Source organism: Numenius arquata, chromosome 14 (genome assembly GCF_964106895.1).
Source record: "Numenius arquata chromosome 14, bNumArq3.hap1.1, whole genome shotgun sequence".
Classification (NCBI taxonomy): Eukaryota; Metazoa; Chordata; class Aves; order Charadriiformes; family Scolopacidae; genus Numenius; species Numenius arquata.
This window is the reverse complement of record NC_133589.1, coordinates 2,720,385-2,735,558: the sequence shown is the minus strand read 5'-3', so window position 1 is coordinate 2,735,558 and position 15,174 is coordinate 2,720,385. Positions and strand designations below refer to the sequence as shown.

The window sequence follows — 15,174 nt, the reverse complement described above, 5'->3', positions numbered from 1 at the left end:
GCACATCCCGGCCAGGAGAAAACTGGTTCTCGAAGAAGAAGCATCGGCAGCTCTTCCTTTTTCTTGATGAAAAACCCCCTCTGCTTCTCTGCATGGAACAGAGGCCTCTGTCCCCAGGAGCTGCGCGTTGCTGTGATGCCCAGGAGTCCCCCTGGAGGCGCGGGGACATGGTGCTTACAGGCATCCTGGTTTCCCGTCTTGTGTGTCCTTGCTTGGGGTAAAATTAAAAAGGGACAGAATTACATGGAAAAACCACATAAGCTGTGGCCTGAGACACAGCTTTGTCAGGAGACACCGAGTCTATCCACAAAGTATTAATTCTGTCAGTAAGTAACGGTCTCCGTTTTGCCTATTGCCGCTTTTCTGCGAGTCGGAGTCGGTGTCTCTTCTCTGTATATAAATTTCTGAAATAAAGTCAGAAGTTGTTGGGGAATTTTCCCCTTCACCTTTGCATCAGCCCAAGCCCTGCCCCGGCACCTCCAGTCCAGCTCCTGGTTGTGGAGGCGATTTTGATGCTTTTCAGACAACACCAGAGTTTATTTGTGGCTTTTATTTCCCCCTCTATAAAGGATGTGTATTTGATTTTTATAACCAGAAGAGCTTTCTTGAGAACAGCAAAATTGAATCTGTAAAGCAGCAAGGAAATTATTTAGCAATGTCTGATACCAAACTCTCTTCTTGGTTATGATCTCAACTGATGCAATTTTGTGGAAGATCAGTAATTTCATCTACAAAGCATGAAAATATTTGAAATTAGAAATGACCATTTAACCCAGTGTAATTTTGTAGTGCACTTCAGAGATGCTGAAACTCTACCGAGCTGCTCCCCATCCGCGGTGACGGCACGCTGATGGATTGAAGGCGGGAGGTATTGGCTAAAATGGATATATAACTTTAAAGGATAAACAGGCAAACACATGCATTAACTGTGGGAAGTTGAATCCCACGGGTGAGATTTCAGATTGAACACTAATGAAAATTTCATTTCAGCTCTCACAATATTTTAACATGCAGGATCACAGTATGCAAATAAACCCCAGTCTGACTGCGAGGGGCTGAGTTGCTCCCGACTCGGTCTCTGCCATCCCCGTAAGCGAGCTCTCGCTGGCACCTGTGAAATCAAAGTTTTTCTCCTGTTTTAACTACAAGCCGGAATCTTAGAACAACATCTTTGTGAGAGAATTAGGGACTGCAACCTTCCTTTCAAAGCATTCTCTTGATTATTTGTCTATTGTTCCATGTAACTCATCAGCGTGGTGCATAGAGCTATATGTTTTTAAATTTATGATTGAATTGTAAGTGTTATTCCTTATCGGAATTGTCCTGGGAGCGCAGCCATGTTTTGGGGTTTCCTTTTCTATTTCAGCTGCAGCTTTGATGCACTGTATTTTCCTTCTATCTCATGGATCTGATAAAAAGAGGCGATGTTGTGCCTTTTTTTTTCTCCTCCTTCCCCAGCTTATGGCATCAGATAAGATACGTTGCCTTGGACTGTGTTGTAGGTCACATCACACTTAAGCAACACGCTAAGGCCATCTAGCTTGAGCCGAGGAGCTTCATCTTATATCTTCTTTTGTAAGTGATTGGATAAATAAGTTACTGGGAAGTGACCTGGGGACTGGGGGGCAGCCAGAAAAAGGAAACTGAAATGCTTTGGCATGTTGGAACATATCAGATTGCATGTTTCTGTGATTGGAAGCCAATATATCCTTGTAAATTTAAATTGTGTTAACTTTCTCGAAGAAGAGAGGCAAGAATTTATCTTAGAAGTTAATTAGTTTGAGATAGCTATTAATTAACATTATACCTAAAGTTGCCAATCATCACACTTGACTTGAATTTGCATACAACTGTTGCATCTGAAATACTGCTGAGGGTATCTTGGGCTTCATTCACTGCAGAAATGCTGTGTTTTGCTGCTGTGTTTCCCTCTGCCTCCTCCTCTTCCTCCTCTCACCGGGTGCTGCCCGTCCAACAAGGGACCTTCTGGGGACCCCCCGTGGGGGTTATGGCCGGGACAGCACCACCCTGCAATAGGGTATGTTCCCATACCCCTGTGTATATTCCCAGCTGTTTCACCCTGATGTGGAAGAATAAAAACGACGCTTTTTAATTTGAGGTAGTGAATGTGCTGCTTGTTTCTCTCCCTTGTAAAGTACCTACGTTGTATTAATGTGACTGTTAAGATAATCATGTTTTTTGATGAAAGCATAAGACTGAAATGATGTTTCCAAATGAAGGTTATTTTGATTTATTCCCGGTATGCAGCACGCATAATTTTGCTTCCCTAACTCTTTGAAGCAAGCTGTAATTTTATGGCTCTGGCTGTTGCTTCTGCTGTGCTGTGCCGTACCTACGAGCTATTTAATGTGCAACGTCAAGGAGTAAATTAATGCAGGTCCACAAAGAGAGCGCTTCGATTTGCTAATTGCTTGTAGAGCGAAGGGTATTGTTGTGTAGAGAAAGACTGTTCATTAGAGATCGAGTAGCTAATTTTTTCCTACAAGCAAGTCTCACATTTGAGCCCTTTGCCCATCGGTCAGGGCCGTCGGCTCTCGTTCAGCCCCAGGAAAAGAGCGTGAGGCTGGGGATGCTGTTGGTGTTAACACCTGCATTGCAACCACCAGATTGCTGGGGTTTCCTTCCTTAAACCCTCCCTGACGACCTCCTCCAGCATCGCCAGTGAAGGCTGACTTTTGGAAGGTATAGGAGACAGATTATTGACGCAGGGAAGCGAGCTAAACAATTCAGAGATGTCTCCTTAGGAGCCGAATCGGCTCTTCTCCTTGGAAACCGTTCCTGCTCCTCTTTTAGCCCTGAGCTGCTGTATCGCGGCGAGGCCGGAGCATGGGTTATCTCCGCTCTCCTGCCACTCGCTTTGAGGATGACAGGAGCATTGACGGTAGATTAGACTGTGTTGTCGTGTAAGATGAATGTTTTGAATTGACAAACCCTTTTTTCAGAGGCTTAAAGTAATTGACTGAATACTTGAGAAGATTTTTTTTTTTTTTTTCCTGCTTTGCTACTTGATTTTCTTTTACCCGGTTGTGCTGCCTTCGGTGGGCAAATTGGACTTTACATGTGTTTGTATATCTGATTCTTAATGTCTGTTTGCTTATCACATTTCTTAATGCTCGAGCTCAGTGATCCGTGGGAATTTAACATGTGTATTAAGTAATGAGAATTTCCTTGGAGCTTTAAGTTAACTTTTATGCGTAGTCTGGAAATTCAACACGTGAATCTATGCTATTGAGAGATTCCTGAGATACCGAGGTGAATGTGAGCAATCGGCCCGAAAAACAAAGCTGAGCTACGTACAGGTAGGACGTAGGTAGGTGGAGAGGGACTCTTGATCAGGGAGTGGAGTGATGGGACGAGGGGTAATGGTTTTAGACTGAAAGAGGGGAGATTTAGATTAGATACTAGGAAGAAATTCTTTGCTGTGAGGGTGGTGAGATCCTGGCCCAGGCAGCCCAGAGAAGCTGTGGCTGCCCCATCCCTGGAGGGGTTCAAGGCCAGGTTGGAGGGGGCTTGGAGCAACCTGGTCTGGTGGGAGGTGTCCCTGCCCAGGGCAGAGGGTGGCACTGGATGGTTTTAAGGTCCCTTCCAATGCAAACCATACTATGATTCTAGAATATTGCTTTTCCCAGTGAAAACTCTGAGGTGGGACTGGCAACTGCTCCAACATTTGCTGCAGAGAGCCCTCCCGTGTCCGCAGGGACCAAGGCCTGGGGCACACCATCTCCTTCCCAGCCACTAAAATGGCTCAGGGTCACGCTCATCCTTTTGTTGGCTGCACGTAGCCAGAGCTGACATTCCAGAGGAGGCAAATTCCAAGAAACGACACTCTTTCTGCCAGGTCTTCCCTGATTTATGCCCGATGTGGGGCTGGTGCATGTCCTCAGCGCCGGCCCCGGGCCCTCGGCAGCTCCGTCCTTCCATGGCTGTGGTGGCAGCTCCTCCCGAGCACTCTGATTAAGTGAGGTGTGGGGACAAGTTCAGAGCCTAATTTCTTCTTCATAATTAAAAATGTGTGCATCTGTCATGCTGCTGGTGATTAGGTTGTATTTTCTTGTGGCCTAGGAGGAATATGGCAGTGAATCACTTTGCAAGCAGCTGTCCTCTAACAGCTGAGCTAGGTTCAATATTTGATTTAAGCTAATAAAAAGTCTGGGGTAGGGCTAATGTTTACAAACTGGATGTGATAAAGCATTTGGATCACCTGTTTCACAGCCAGGCAAGAACAGGCGGGGGGGGACCCCGGGGAAGGTTTGGGCTCTGTCTGGGGCCCTCCTGCAGCCATGGGGCCAGGAGGGTCCAGGCTCCGGGTGGGAATCACTTTGGACAGGATCAGCCAGGCTGGAAAAGCCTCCTTGTTTCCAGCTGTATCACAGTAATGGCTCTGAATGCATTAAATATGTCCCTTTTGCTCTTCTGTGAGAGTTTGTAGTCAAACCATACGTTTAAAAATCTTTTAATCTTCATAAATCATTTCTTCCAGCAGTCTAGTAAGTTTAGTTGCTGTTCTCTGATTTCCCACTTGTTAGCTACTCTGTCCCTTTGAGATGAACTGCCTAGAAATAAATGCAATGAAGAAAACCTACTTTGTGATTTAATTCTTATCTGATTGCTTCTCCAAATTGTATTGATCTGCCGTTATCACGCTGCGGTGTTGGACTTGCTGCCCAGGTTTGCCTCTAGGTCCCTGCTGCCATAGCGGCTTGAGAGGTTTGGATTTGGTTATTTTCCCCAAGACAGCTTATATATAAGGTAAATTACGGAATAACTCCCGCTTGTATTTCTGATTTCTCCCATCCCTTTCTATTACTTTTCTCCTGTCTAAATGTTTTTGCAGCTTCTTCCTAAAGTAAGATATGCCTTTTCCACCCTCTTTTTTTTTTTTTTTTTCTGAATTTTATCAAGGTCTTGTACTTTAAAATGCTTTTATACTATCTAATGCAACAAGTTCCTTAAGTGGTGTTGTCTCGATACTATAAAGGAAAATATTTCCACTGTGAAGGTGGGCGAAGCTTGGCACAGGTTGCTCAGAGAGGTTTTGGAGTTCACCTCCTTGGAGATTGTCCAGACCCAGCAGACCAAGAGCTCTGAGCATCCTGATGTCGCTGACCCTGCTCTGAGCAGGGACTGAGCTGGCCTCTTCCAGTCGGAATTACTCCGTGGTTCTGTACAAGTCTGTACTAACAGGAGGCTGAACAGAGAAATGACCCTCAAATTCAGGAGTGGTGGCTACTGTAAGCCAATATGTAGTTCTTAATGGCTGTATATATCTAGTTTAGAGTAGGCAATAATTTCTCATCCAAACATCATATACATCTTCATATAGATGAAGGCTATTAAATATACGGAAAAGTTGGGGGGAGGGATCAAAAATTTTCAGTCTTGGGGTGTTTTTCAAAGGCTTTGCTGGCATCTCTCATAAATAAAGTCTCTGAGGGGGATGTTTTCTAATTCTTCTCTGTGGGACTCTTTTCCGGCTCCAGCCTGCGGGTGTAATTCTACCTGATTCAATAGTAGTGGGGAAAAAAAGTCTTTCCCAGATGTCTGCAATTTATAGTTTCCTGATGCTTCAGCATCAAACTTGGTGATAATTTCATTTTTTCTTCTCACTTGCTTATACATGCACTCCGGGTTTGGTGGGGACTGGCATCTCCCGCGGTGTTTAATGAACGTGTTTCATTTCCCTGTGCCAGGTCCCAGGCTTGTATTAAAACCCTTTTCATCTTATTTGAGTGTCTGTTCCTTAAATAATGTCACATCATCCCAGGCCCCGCACAGCAAGAATCTGTAACTTTTTCGCTTTCCGCTGAGCTCTGGGGCCAGGGAAGTCTTGAACTGTTTGGTTGTTTGTCTGCAAAATGGAACTTCTGCTGTGCTGAACCCTAAGACTGTAATTTCTTTATTTGCATTTCAGTGCTGTTACCCTTCAAAGCTTAATGTTTTCCTTTTCGTTGTAATAAAGTGCTTGCTATTTGTCTCTGGGTTGGACATAGTACTCAAAAGACCCATTTCATGTGTGGTGAGAGATTGTTAGAGGGACTCCAGAGGGTTTTAATGAATATCTGCTTGAAATTACAGGAATTGGTTTGTAGGAAAGTTGGGGTTGTTTGGTGTTTTTTTTTCTTAGTGCTTGTCTTGTTTGTTTACATTGTTTAAATTAGCTTCTCTGTCATCAGTTGTGACTATTTTTTGGGTTTTCTGCTAACCAAGGAAAGGCTGATTGCAGGCTAGCAAAGTGTTGGGAAATAAAAGATGTGGGAAGTAATAGCACTCAAGTAGTGTGTGGCTTCTCTTTTCTCCAAAATACCCATTTCATTTAACATTTTTTTTCATAAACAAAACTGTGAAAGATCCTCCTCAGAGTCAGATTCCCATTTCTCCCCAAATTACACAGCGATAACAAGGTATTTCCACTCTGGCTTGAGGTTCTTTAAATTTCAAATTTCCTCTTTAAAAAGAAAAAACCTTGCATTTGGGACCTTTTCTCACAGAAATTCAGTAAGGTAATGTTCCAGAGAGGATTTGCTCTGGATTCTACCACAACAGTTTTGAAGGCTTCCAAAACTAACCCTGTACCCCAGAAGGTTTTCCGTGAAGTTTTCTTCACCCCCAAACGCCCCTTACAGGAGCAGTGGAGCAAACTTCTTTCTCTAAAGTTAAGCATGGCAGAGTTGGGTGGGTTTTAGACCCCTCTTTATGCAGCTTCCAAAGAAATGGAGAGGTCTGTGACTGGACCATGGGACTGAAATTTGGGATAGCAAATCCAGGGGATTTCCTCTCTGCAATAAACCTGTTCTTTCTCGTGTGTGTAGGCTCCTTGGGACAGCCTTGTCTCCTGGAATATGGTGCTGATAGGACACAGCAAGACCAAATGCTCATAATTCCTTTGCAACGCCGTGAAAATCATCTTGCCCTTGGTGGCTTTGTTGGTTGGGAGGGAGGAACATATTATTAAACCTTAACAAATACATCCTAGACTTCATTCTCTCTTTTTTTTTTTTTTCTTTTTTTTTTTTTTGTCTTGAAGGCTCAGCTGGCTCAAGTTCTGGAAGAAGTGGGAAATCATAAGCAAAGAGCAGAGATGGTAAGTGTTCAGCTTTTGGGGCGTTTTAATTGTTTTACAGAGCAGTAGCATATGCAAAGCTTAGCTCATTTAAACAGTGGATCAGTTCCAAATATTCAGAAATGAATAGAAAATAAGCGCTGTAAAAGTTTGTATCTCTGCTGCTCGTCTTGGCACCCTCTGTCTCCGTACTCACCTGGAACAAGCGTTGGATGAGATCGAGTGGTCTTTCTTCCCTTTTTTTTTTTTTTGGCAATTTGCTTTCTCTTTGTTAGCAGTTCTAGAGCAGAAGCAAGCACTTAATTTCATACTGAATTAACTCCTTTCTTTGGGGGCCTTTGATTCAGTCTCGAGCGTGCCGAGGACAAGCAGATGAGATGCGACAGAATTAACACAAACTAGTTTTTTATAATATCTGTTAATTTTCTGCTGGGTTTGTCTGCTTCATTGGCAGTGCCCTCAAGAACCAAGAATAATAGAGGCCACAAAACCAGGCAGGAGGGAGGTTTATGTGCAGTTTATGACTATTGTGTACAATTCTTCCTACTCGGGAATAAATGAGGTGTCAGCATTAAGCTGTTTCGTGAACTAGTGTCTTTGCTAATGGGCGAGTTGTGGGATTCCCGAAACCTTTTCTAGTCCCGAGAAAAACCTGAGCAGCACCCCAGATGTCAACACTCATTCTGTAAATGTGTTTTACACTGGATTAATTTTATTCCTAATGAAAAGACGGGCACGCATCACTGGCTAGTAAGTAGGTGCTAAACAGACCTCTGCTCTGAAACCCAAACCATAAACCACGGTGCCAACACCGGTCGTCTTGGACGTCTGCTGCTTCAGGGCACTGAAGGGCAGAGCTGGCGAGGCCTTGTTCTACCATCATTAGGTTGCCACACATCTGCTAGTTTCTTTTCTCTTTTAAATCTGTGCTCCTTGCTGTTTCAGCAGCAGATCTTCTATAATGAGAGTGTTAATTGATTCCAGTTCTGGGGTGGTCTTACATTGTGGGCAAACATTTTTGTATGCTCAGCCGCTTTCTCTGGTGACAGAGGCCAGAACTGATATTTCCAAAGAAAACTGAATTAATCCTATTTACCATCTGATCTTATTACACGCTGCCTTGTTATAGTTTTCAGTTCTATACAATCAATTTTGCATTGTGCTCACTGGATGTATTGGAGGATAAATTTGCTGTTATGTTTTAAATGTTCTGATGCGTGGGGTTTTTAAACATTTCAAAGTTGTTCTTTTTGGCTCGTTAAGCCTGGGTTTTGAGTTATTTGTTTGCCTTCAGAAGTTTGCCATACTAAAACAGGGTAGCAAAGAGCTGGAGAAACTGGAACTTCCAGTGTTGAAGCATTAATTGGTGCTGTGCATCATCCATCAGCAGAGGATAAAGCAGCAGTCGGTGCTCAGTGCCTATTCCCAAGGGTTACTCGGTGGAAAATTGCATGTCTTGTGATGTTCCAGTAAATCCTACATCAATCTCAGACGAATAGGCTGTATCCTGGAGTGCTTCAGACGGTGGATTGCAGATTGTGGGGTGTGGGCTTTATTCAGCATTTTTAATTTTGTTCAGCAAATACAAGAAAATTGCTTCAAACAGAGGAGGAGAGCTTGTTTTCCCTCTGTTTTCTTTTTGAGAAGAAACTTGACAGTATAATTCCTTTTTTTCACTGGTGGTGGATGGTTCTTCTGCATCCCCAGGTGAAATCTCCCTGGTAGGAAAAGACGCATCACTTCTTGTCTTCTCCAGTGCTTGGGGTGGCAGCGATCTGTCCCCTTTGGATGGGGCTCCCAAGGGCTCCAGCACTTGTACCATCAGCCCCACTCTCCTCCCTGCATCCAACAAAATCTTTATGTGCTTTTTTTCTCCCCCCTCCCCAGATCAGCGTCTCACCTGGATGGCCTTATTTTCAGACTCCTTTAAAACTGACGCTTTAGCAGTTGTTTGCTGGGTTGGATTCCTGGCATCTCGCCTTCCTTTTCATCCCTCTCCCCCTTTTTTTCCACCCGTGATCCAATGCTCGTTAGTTTGATGTTCACGCCCCACAGCTGGGGGGGCCTGCAGAAGGACTTGTCCTGCTCCAGGTGCTGACAGATGTGGATATTGCTTTTCATCAGCCGTTCTGCAAACTGGTTTATGACCCTGAGTGAGATGGAATAAACACCTGCCAGGTGCTATCGTACCATCTGATGGGTCTTTGGGCTGCTTCTGGGATAAACCTCTGTAGAGGTGACATCTCTGCTGCCACCCTGAAGGGTGCTAATGGCTTTACCACCTTCTGCAGAGCTCTGGGAACGAAGCCGTGTGCTCTGGGGCTGGTGAACTCGCTGATTGGATCTCACTGATGAGTGTGATGAGGTTTCTTACACACGATGGGGAGCATCTTAGATGCCCTGGTAAATAATTCATTCTTTACAGAGCAATATTTAAAAGTAAAATACTTGGGGGATAACTCTGATAGGATCGTGGCCTCGATAAGGCAGGATCTGCACGTTCTGTGTCCTTGGGAGGAGGACGATTCCCTTGGTTCGGGGAATTGTGTTCACGGGGACAAGAGGAGATGCAGGGTGGTGCTGGCTGTAGGGGACACGGTTCTGGGCCAGGGCACAAGGTCTTGCTGCACAAGTGCATTGAGTACCCCAGCGCACGGTTTCATTGCTCGTCAGCTAAAGTGAGTTTACTACTGGAAGAACACAACAAAAAAAATAGAAAAGAAATTTAAACATCTTCAGCTAATTGCAGTTGACAAGACAAAGGCAGTTTGACTTTCCAGTATTAATTAGCAAACCCATACTAATTAGCTTGTATAAGCACAATTCATGCTTCTCTCCCTAAATGCAATTAATATTGCAACTGAAGACGTCTCTGGGCTGTGCCGCTGTATCATTAACATACTTTGCCCTAATTAGACACGGCCAGTAGTGGCTGGAGAAATGAGTTTGTGATTACAACCATAAAAAATCCTCTAATATTTTATATCCTTCAGGGAACTTGAACCTAGAATTTATTTTCTGATTTAAGAAAAATTACCCTTATCACTGTGCTGTGTAATTATAACAATGAAACTTTGATTTTTCTCTCCCTCTAACGCTTCACTTATTTATTTTTCTTTATTCACCGTTTGATGGTGTTCCCGTTGTAAGGCACCAGGGCTTGCCTGGGCTTCTGAGAGCCGGTACACAACAGAGTCGCCAGCCTGATAGGGCTCTGATGACTTAATTGTCCCACAGATCTGTGGGGTTTGTGTTTCTTTTATTTGCTGAAAGAATGTTTTTTGATGTGAATTTTTTTTTTTTTTGGTGCCTAAGCACACTTCTTTCCTGCAATTTTTGTGTTTGTACGTGTGTTTTTCTGACAATTTTATCAGCACTGGAAGTTTTCTTTATTGAGACTAGTGCTCCAATATCCTTATCCCCAGGATGTGCCAGGAGATTGCTTGGAGAGTTCACACGTGTTTCCCTGTTCTGTGGTCCCAACATCTTATTTCTTATGGCTCTATGCTCTACATAGGGCTGAGAACTGGCTTCACTCACGCCAAAATATTATTTGTAGTAAATGCTTTCCTGTTTGTTATATTTTTTTTCTTTCTCTCCATGAGGGAGGGAAGCAGAAGACGTGTTAGTTTTTCTAATTTTCATTTGCCTTTTTCATCTCTGTTTGTAGACAGGAGGGAATTGTTTGGCTCCAGCTCGCCATCTGACAACGGCTGTGATCCCTGATCTTACAACTTTCTTTCAGTCCGGTTCCGTAGCAGGGGGCATTCGTGTCAAGGTGTTTTTTTTCTCCATCATTAGTCCCTGAGGGAAGTCAGCTTGGTATTAAGAAACCATCACCTGTATTTTCATTGCCCTGAGGTGCTCTGGGTATCCTTTGGCTTTCATCTTCAAAAGACAGCTTGGCCCATGTGGGCTCTGAAATCTATAGACTGCTCATTGGAACAAATTATATTTCAACCTCCAGCAGATTAAAAAGGCCGGATATAAGAATCAGAAGAATTGCGTAGCAGGGTGGGAGGTAAAGAAGATTTGAAGTCCAAGAATGTAGCAGTCACAAAATGAATGGCATAAATTGAGTGTTCTTACAGAAAAAATAAAGTCACCTTAAAATGAAAATAATGAATTCCCTCTGCCTTGAGTAAAAGTGGTGGTTAACCCTTGGCAAAGAACAGGAGACCTTTATTTAAGGGCAGCAGGTCAGGAATAGTTAAGGAGCCAAATCATGTGTTCAGTCTGATGAAACCATAATGTTTAGGATTAACATAAATGTCAGTGACTGCCTACACTGATGGTTATCAGGAGAAGTGATGAAGACAGAAAGGAGAATACATGAAAGAAATCAACGCAGAGAACACCGTGTGTGCTGTAGTTGGGAACGAGCTGTTAACTCAGAGGCAACATGGAAAAATCACAAAAAGTCTGGGAAAATTGCAACAGGTATCAATACTTAAACAACAAGAGACCCACAGAATTCATAAACCATTTGCATTATTACTGAAAGACTTTCCTTTCTAGTGGTTACATCAGACCTCCAGACTTTTAAGAACTGTAACTTTGGATACTTAAGAGAAATAGTTGGCAAGGATAAAAATTCTGTTACATTTTACTTTATAAAAATATGATAATATGAAAGAATTGTATTTACTGTATACATAAGATATTATACATACATATTTATATTTACTTTATACATATGACAATATGAAAGAAGTGAATTTTAGTATAGAAAGACCTGCCCTGGATAACTTGACAATATAGCTTGTTTAATTTTTATTTAAGAGTAATTAAACATAAGGCCAGGTTGGACGGGGCTTTGAGCAACCCGGTGTAGTGGGAGGTGTCCCTGCCCAGGGCAGGGGGGTGGAACTGGATGGTCTTTAAGGTCCCTTCCAACTCTAACCATTCTGTAATAAAGCAAGAAATACAACGGCTCAGGCGTAAGTGGTGTTCGTTAGTGGAAATATAAATTCTCTGTATTATCTACAATGGGATGGCAATTAAATGTGGGATTAGAGTACTGAAGCACATAGTTATAAATAAAAATGAAGCTTTGCTGGAAGATATATAGAACCAAGAGGTTGGGAGGGGAATGGAGACAACCGACCGGTGCAGGAAGTCTCCATCCATCAAAAGTGTGTTTTATCATTTCTGAGCTGATTTAGCAAGACGACAGCAAACCTCCTCACCACTTGACAGATTTTATCCTAACGCCTTATGTGAGATGAGCAAACCCAAGACGGATGAGGATGAGCAGCGCAACGTTCAGCTGAGCAGCAGCATGAACACAGCAATAGTTTTAGTAAGGCAATTTTAGGGAAATATCCAGTTCTCAAATCAGATTGAAAAACATGAATCTGGTTATAAAAAGACAGCAAAAAAGCTGATCCAAAATGAAATGATGTAGTAACAGAAGACTGGAAGAGGACTTTTAGATCATAAAGTCCAGTCCTTTGGTAACTGAGGCAATTGCAGCATATACCTTAGTTCATAAATTTATCAACCTTGTCTTGAAACTGCTTGGCTTGTTTGTCCCATTAGTGTCATTGAAAGACTGCTCCGAGAGCTGAAACCTTCCCAGTTCCAACTGAAAATATATGTGCAGTTAATATCCATTTTTTCTTGTGCTAATGTTCTCCTTAAACTACAGTGACTGTTCTTCCTCCCTCATATTTATGCTGTGACATATTTATAGAGAACAATTGTTCTCTCCCAGTATTTCATTTGTCTAGGTTAAACAAATCAAGCTCTTTCAGTCTTCTCTTAAAACAGGCTCTTCAGTCTCCTCATGAATCCTGCAGCTTTCTTTAAATCTCTTCCCATATTTCCCTGTCTCCTTTGAAGATGAGTGACCAGAGTGGTCACATCATTCCATCTGATGTTTCAGCAGTGCCTTCTGCAGAAAGTATCTCTACAGATGGGTTCTCTCTGTCCTGGAAATGGCTCAGCTCTTCCATTTCAGACTCACGTTCCCCATTTCCGCTGAGCACGGCCCTGATGTTCATTCTGGGGTCGATTCATCTGCCCAGTTCTTTGTCCTCCTCTCTAGTTCCTGACTGATGGAGACTCTGCTTGTAGCAGAGGTTCTAGCTGTTGAGTGTCTTGCACTATTCCATTGCATTTCTGCTGCTGTTCCCTCAGCTTCCAGCGAGCTTCTGTCTCATCTATTTATGTTCCTCTATGATAGAGCCTCCCTGCTTTGTGCTATCAGTAATTGTGTTTGTGCGTTTATATTTTTTGACCCAGGATCTTCAGTGAATTTTGTTTGTTTAAAATATGTTTTGATGATCAATGTCTGAGACATCTTTTTTTCTCTATCAGGTAGTTCTATTTCAGCAGAGCCTTTTCTTGCTTGTTTGTTCTGTGTATACTTCACAGTGTTTGTATTATTCTTTACTTTATCATGTTAATTTAGAAATGTGATTTGTTGGAATGAGGGGGGCGAGTGTGCAGGAGTCACCCATGATGCCCAGCTTCAACTTTTCTCCCTGTATTTTTTCTGTAGAGCTTTGGTTCCCTGGGCAGAGTAATCCCTGGAACAGAGGGATGGGAGTACTCAGAGTTCCTTTTCTCTTCTTTTCCTAGCAGAGAGTACTCTCTCAATGCTTGTTGTAAGCACATACATTAAAATTAGTCCTTGCTGTTCCCCACAGTGTAGGAATAGAGTGAGCTCCAGGGACCAGAGACAGGATTTTGGTTTTTGGGTTAGTTTTTTTTTTTTCTCTCTCAGCATAGGGAATGATGAACAGGTTCAGCTGGTTGTGTTGCATCTGCTGCACCTTCCCTCTTGGAAAATTCACGTTTAACACACAAAACTCTGGTAACAGCAGAGGCATCTCCTGCATGTGACCATGGGCGAAGCAGAGCATGGTGGAAGCTCTGGGATCTTGGTAGATGACAAACTGCCTGTAGACCAGAGAGGCCATCAGTCCATGACACTTCTGCACGTTTGTATCTCAGTGCTATTTTAATTGGGTTAGAAGAAGCAACTTAGTGAGTTAATTCTTGGGTTTATCTACATTTTAAAAATCTACCCAGGCACATGGGATCAAATAGTACATTCCCTTCAAATTAAAAAGAAATAAACGGTCTGTTTAAAAGTCCCATTACACAAATGAACCTGCTGTTGGATCCATTAACGTGAAAGTTTTATGGAACTCTGCAGCACTGTTTGGTTTCAGCAGGACTGGTTTCATTTTCTCATCGAAGGCACCAACAGTTGACATGGGGTTAGGACTCACAAACGTAGTGGCCGAAAGTGCAGAGCTGCCTTTGGGCTCCCTGTGGGACAGGTACTGCCAGATTGTGGGGAAAATCATAGAATGGTTTAGGTTGGAAGGGACCTTAAAGATCATCTAGTTCCAGCCCCCTGCCCTGGACACCTCCCACTAGACCAGGTTTCTCAAAGCCACATCCAACCTGGTCTTGACATTTCCAACGATGGGGCCTGGAATAGTCTAGGGTTCAGTAATTTCTGCTCCTTTTTCCTGCCTTGCCTAAAAGGCAGCTTGGAGAAGCTGTAGAAGGAACATGTGCTTCCAGAGAGGGAGAGGAAGACTTGGTTAGGAGTCATGTTAGGATGGGACAAAGTAATTGTTAATCTGCAACTTGCTTGTAACATGGATGGAGACCAGTTTCCTCGTGGTTTCACAGTCCTGGGAAGTTTTACCTGCATCAGAAGAGGACCATCCTGAGAGATCTGACTCGAGAAATGCAATCCTGGAGGCACGGTTTATCCTAAGCATGAGGAAGGATGTACAGAGGGATCTAGGGGGGCATTGAGGGCACGTTCAGTGGACGTGCCTGCAGATCAAAGGTTGCTGGATAATTTTCTTCTTGCCCAGGGCTGGTTTTGTGTGTACAAAAAGGGAGATAAAGGCTTAAAAACCATGCAGTTTTGAGACTTAGTCCTTGCACTGACAGCCTAATCAGCTTGCTACATTATTTGTTATTTGTTTTGTGTCTCGGTGCCCTTAGAAGAGCTTGTTCCCAGTGTTTTTTGCCGTGGGCTGTTAGATGCTGGGGGTAAGCAGTAGTGGTGGCAGGCTGGGGTCTCCATGAGCTGCTCTGTCAGGGCAGCAGAGTCCTCCAGC

The 15,174-nt window shown here is 43.3% G+C and overlaps 1 protein-coding gene across 1 annotated transcript in view; it reads left to right on the top strand.

Moving 5' to 3' along the window:
- MAD1L1 (mitotic arrest deficient 1 like 1) overlaps positions 1-15,174 on the top strand; it is a 376,963-nt gene that overhangs the window by 179,037 nt on the left and 182,752 nt on the right. The window contains exon 13 of the mRNA XM_074158818.1: positions 7,046-7,102. Coding sequence (XP_074014919.1) covers positions 7,046-7,102 — 57 coding nt within the window. The remainder of the gene's footprint in view (positions 1-7,045; positions 7,103-15,174) is intronic.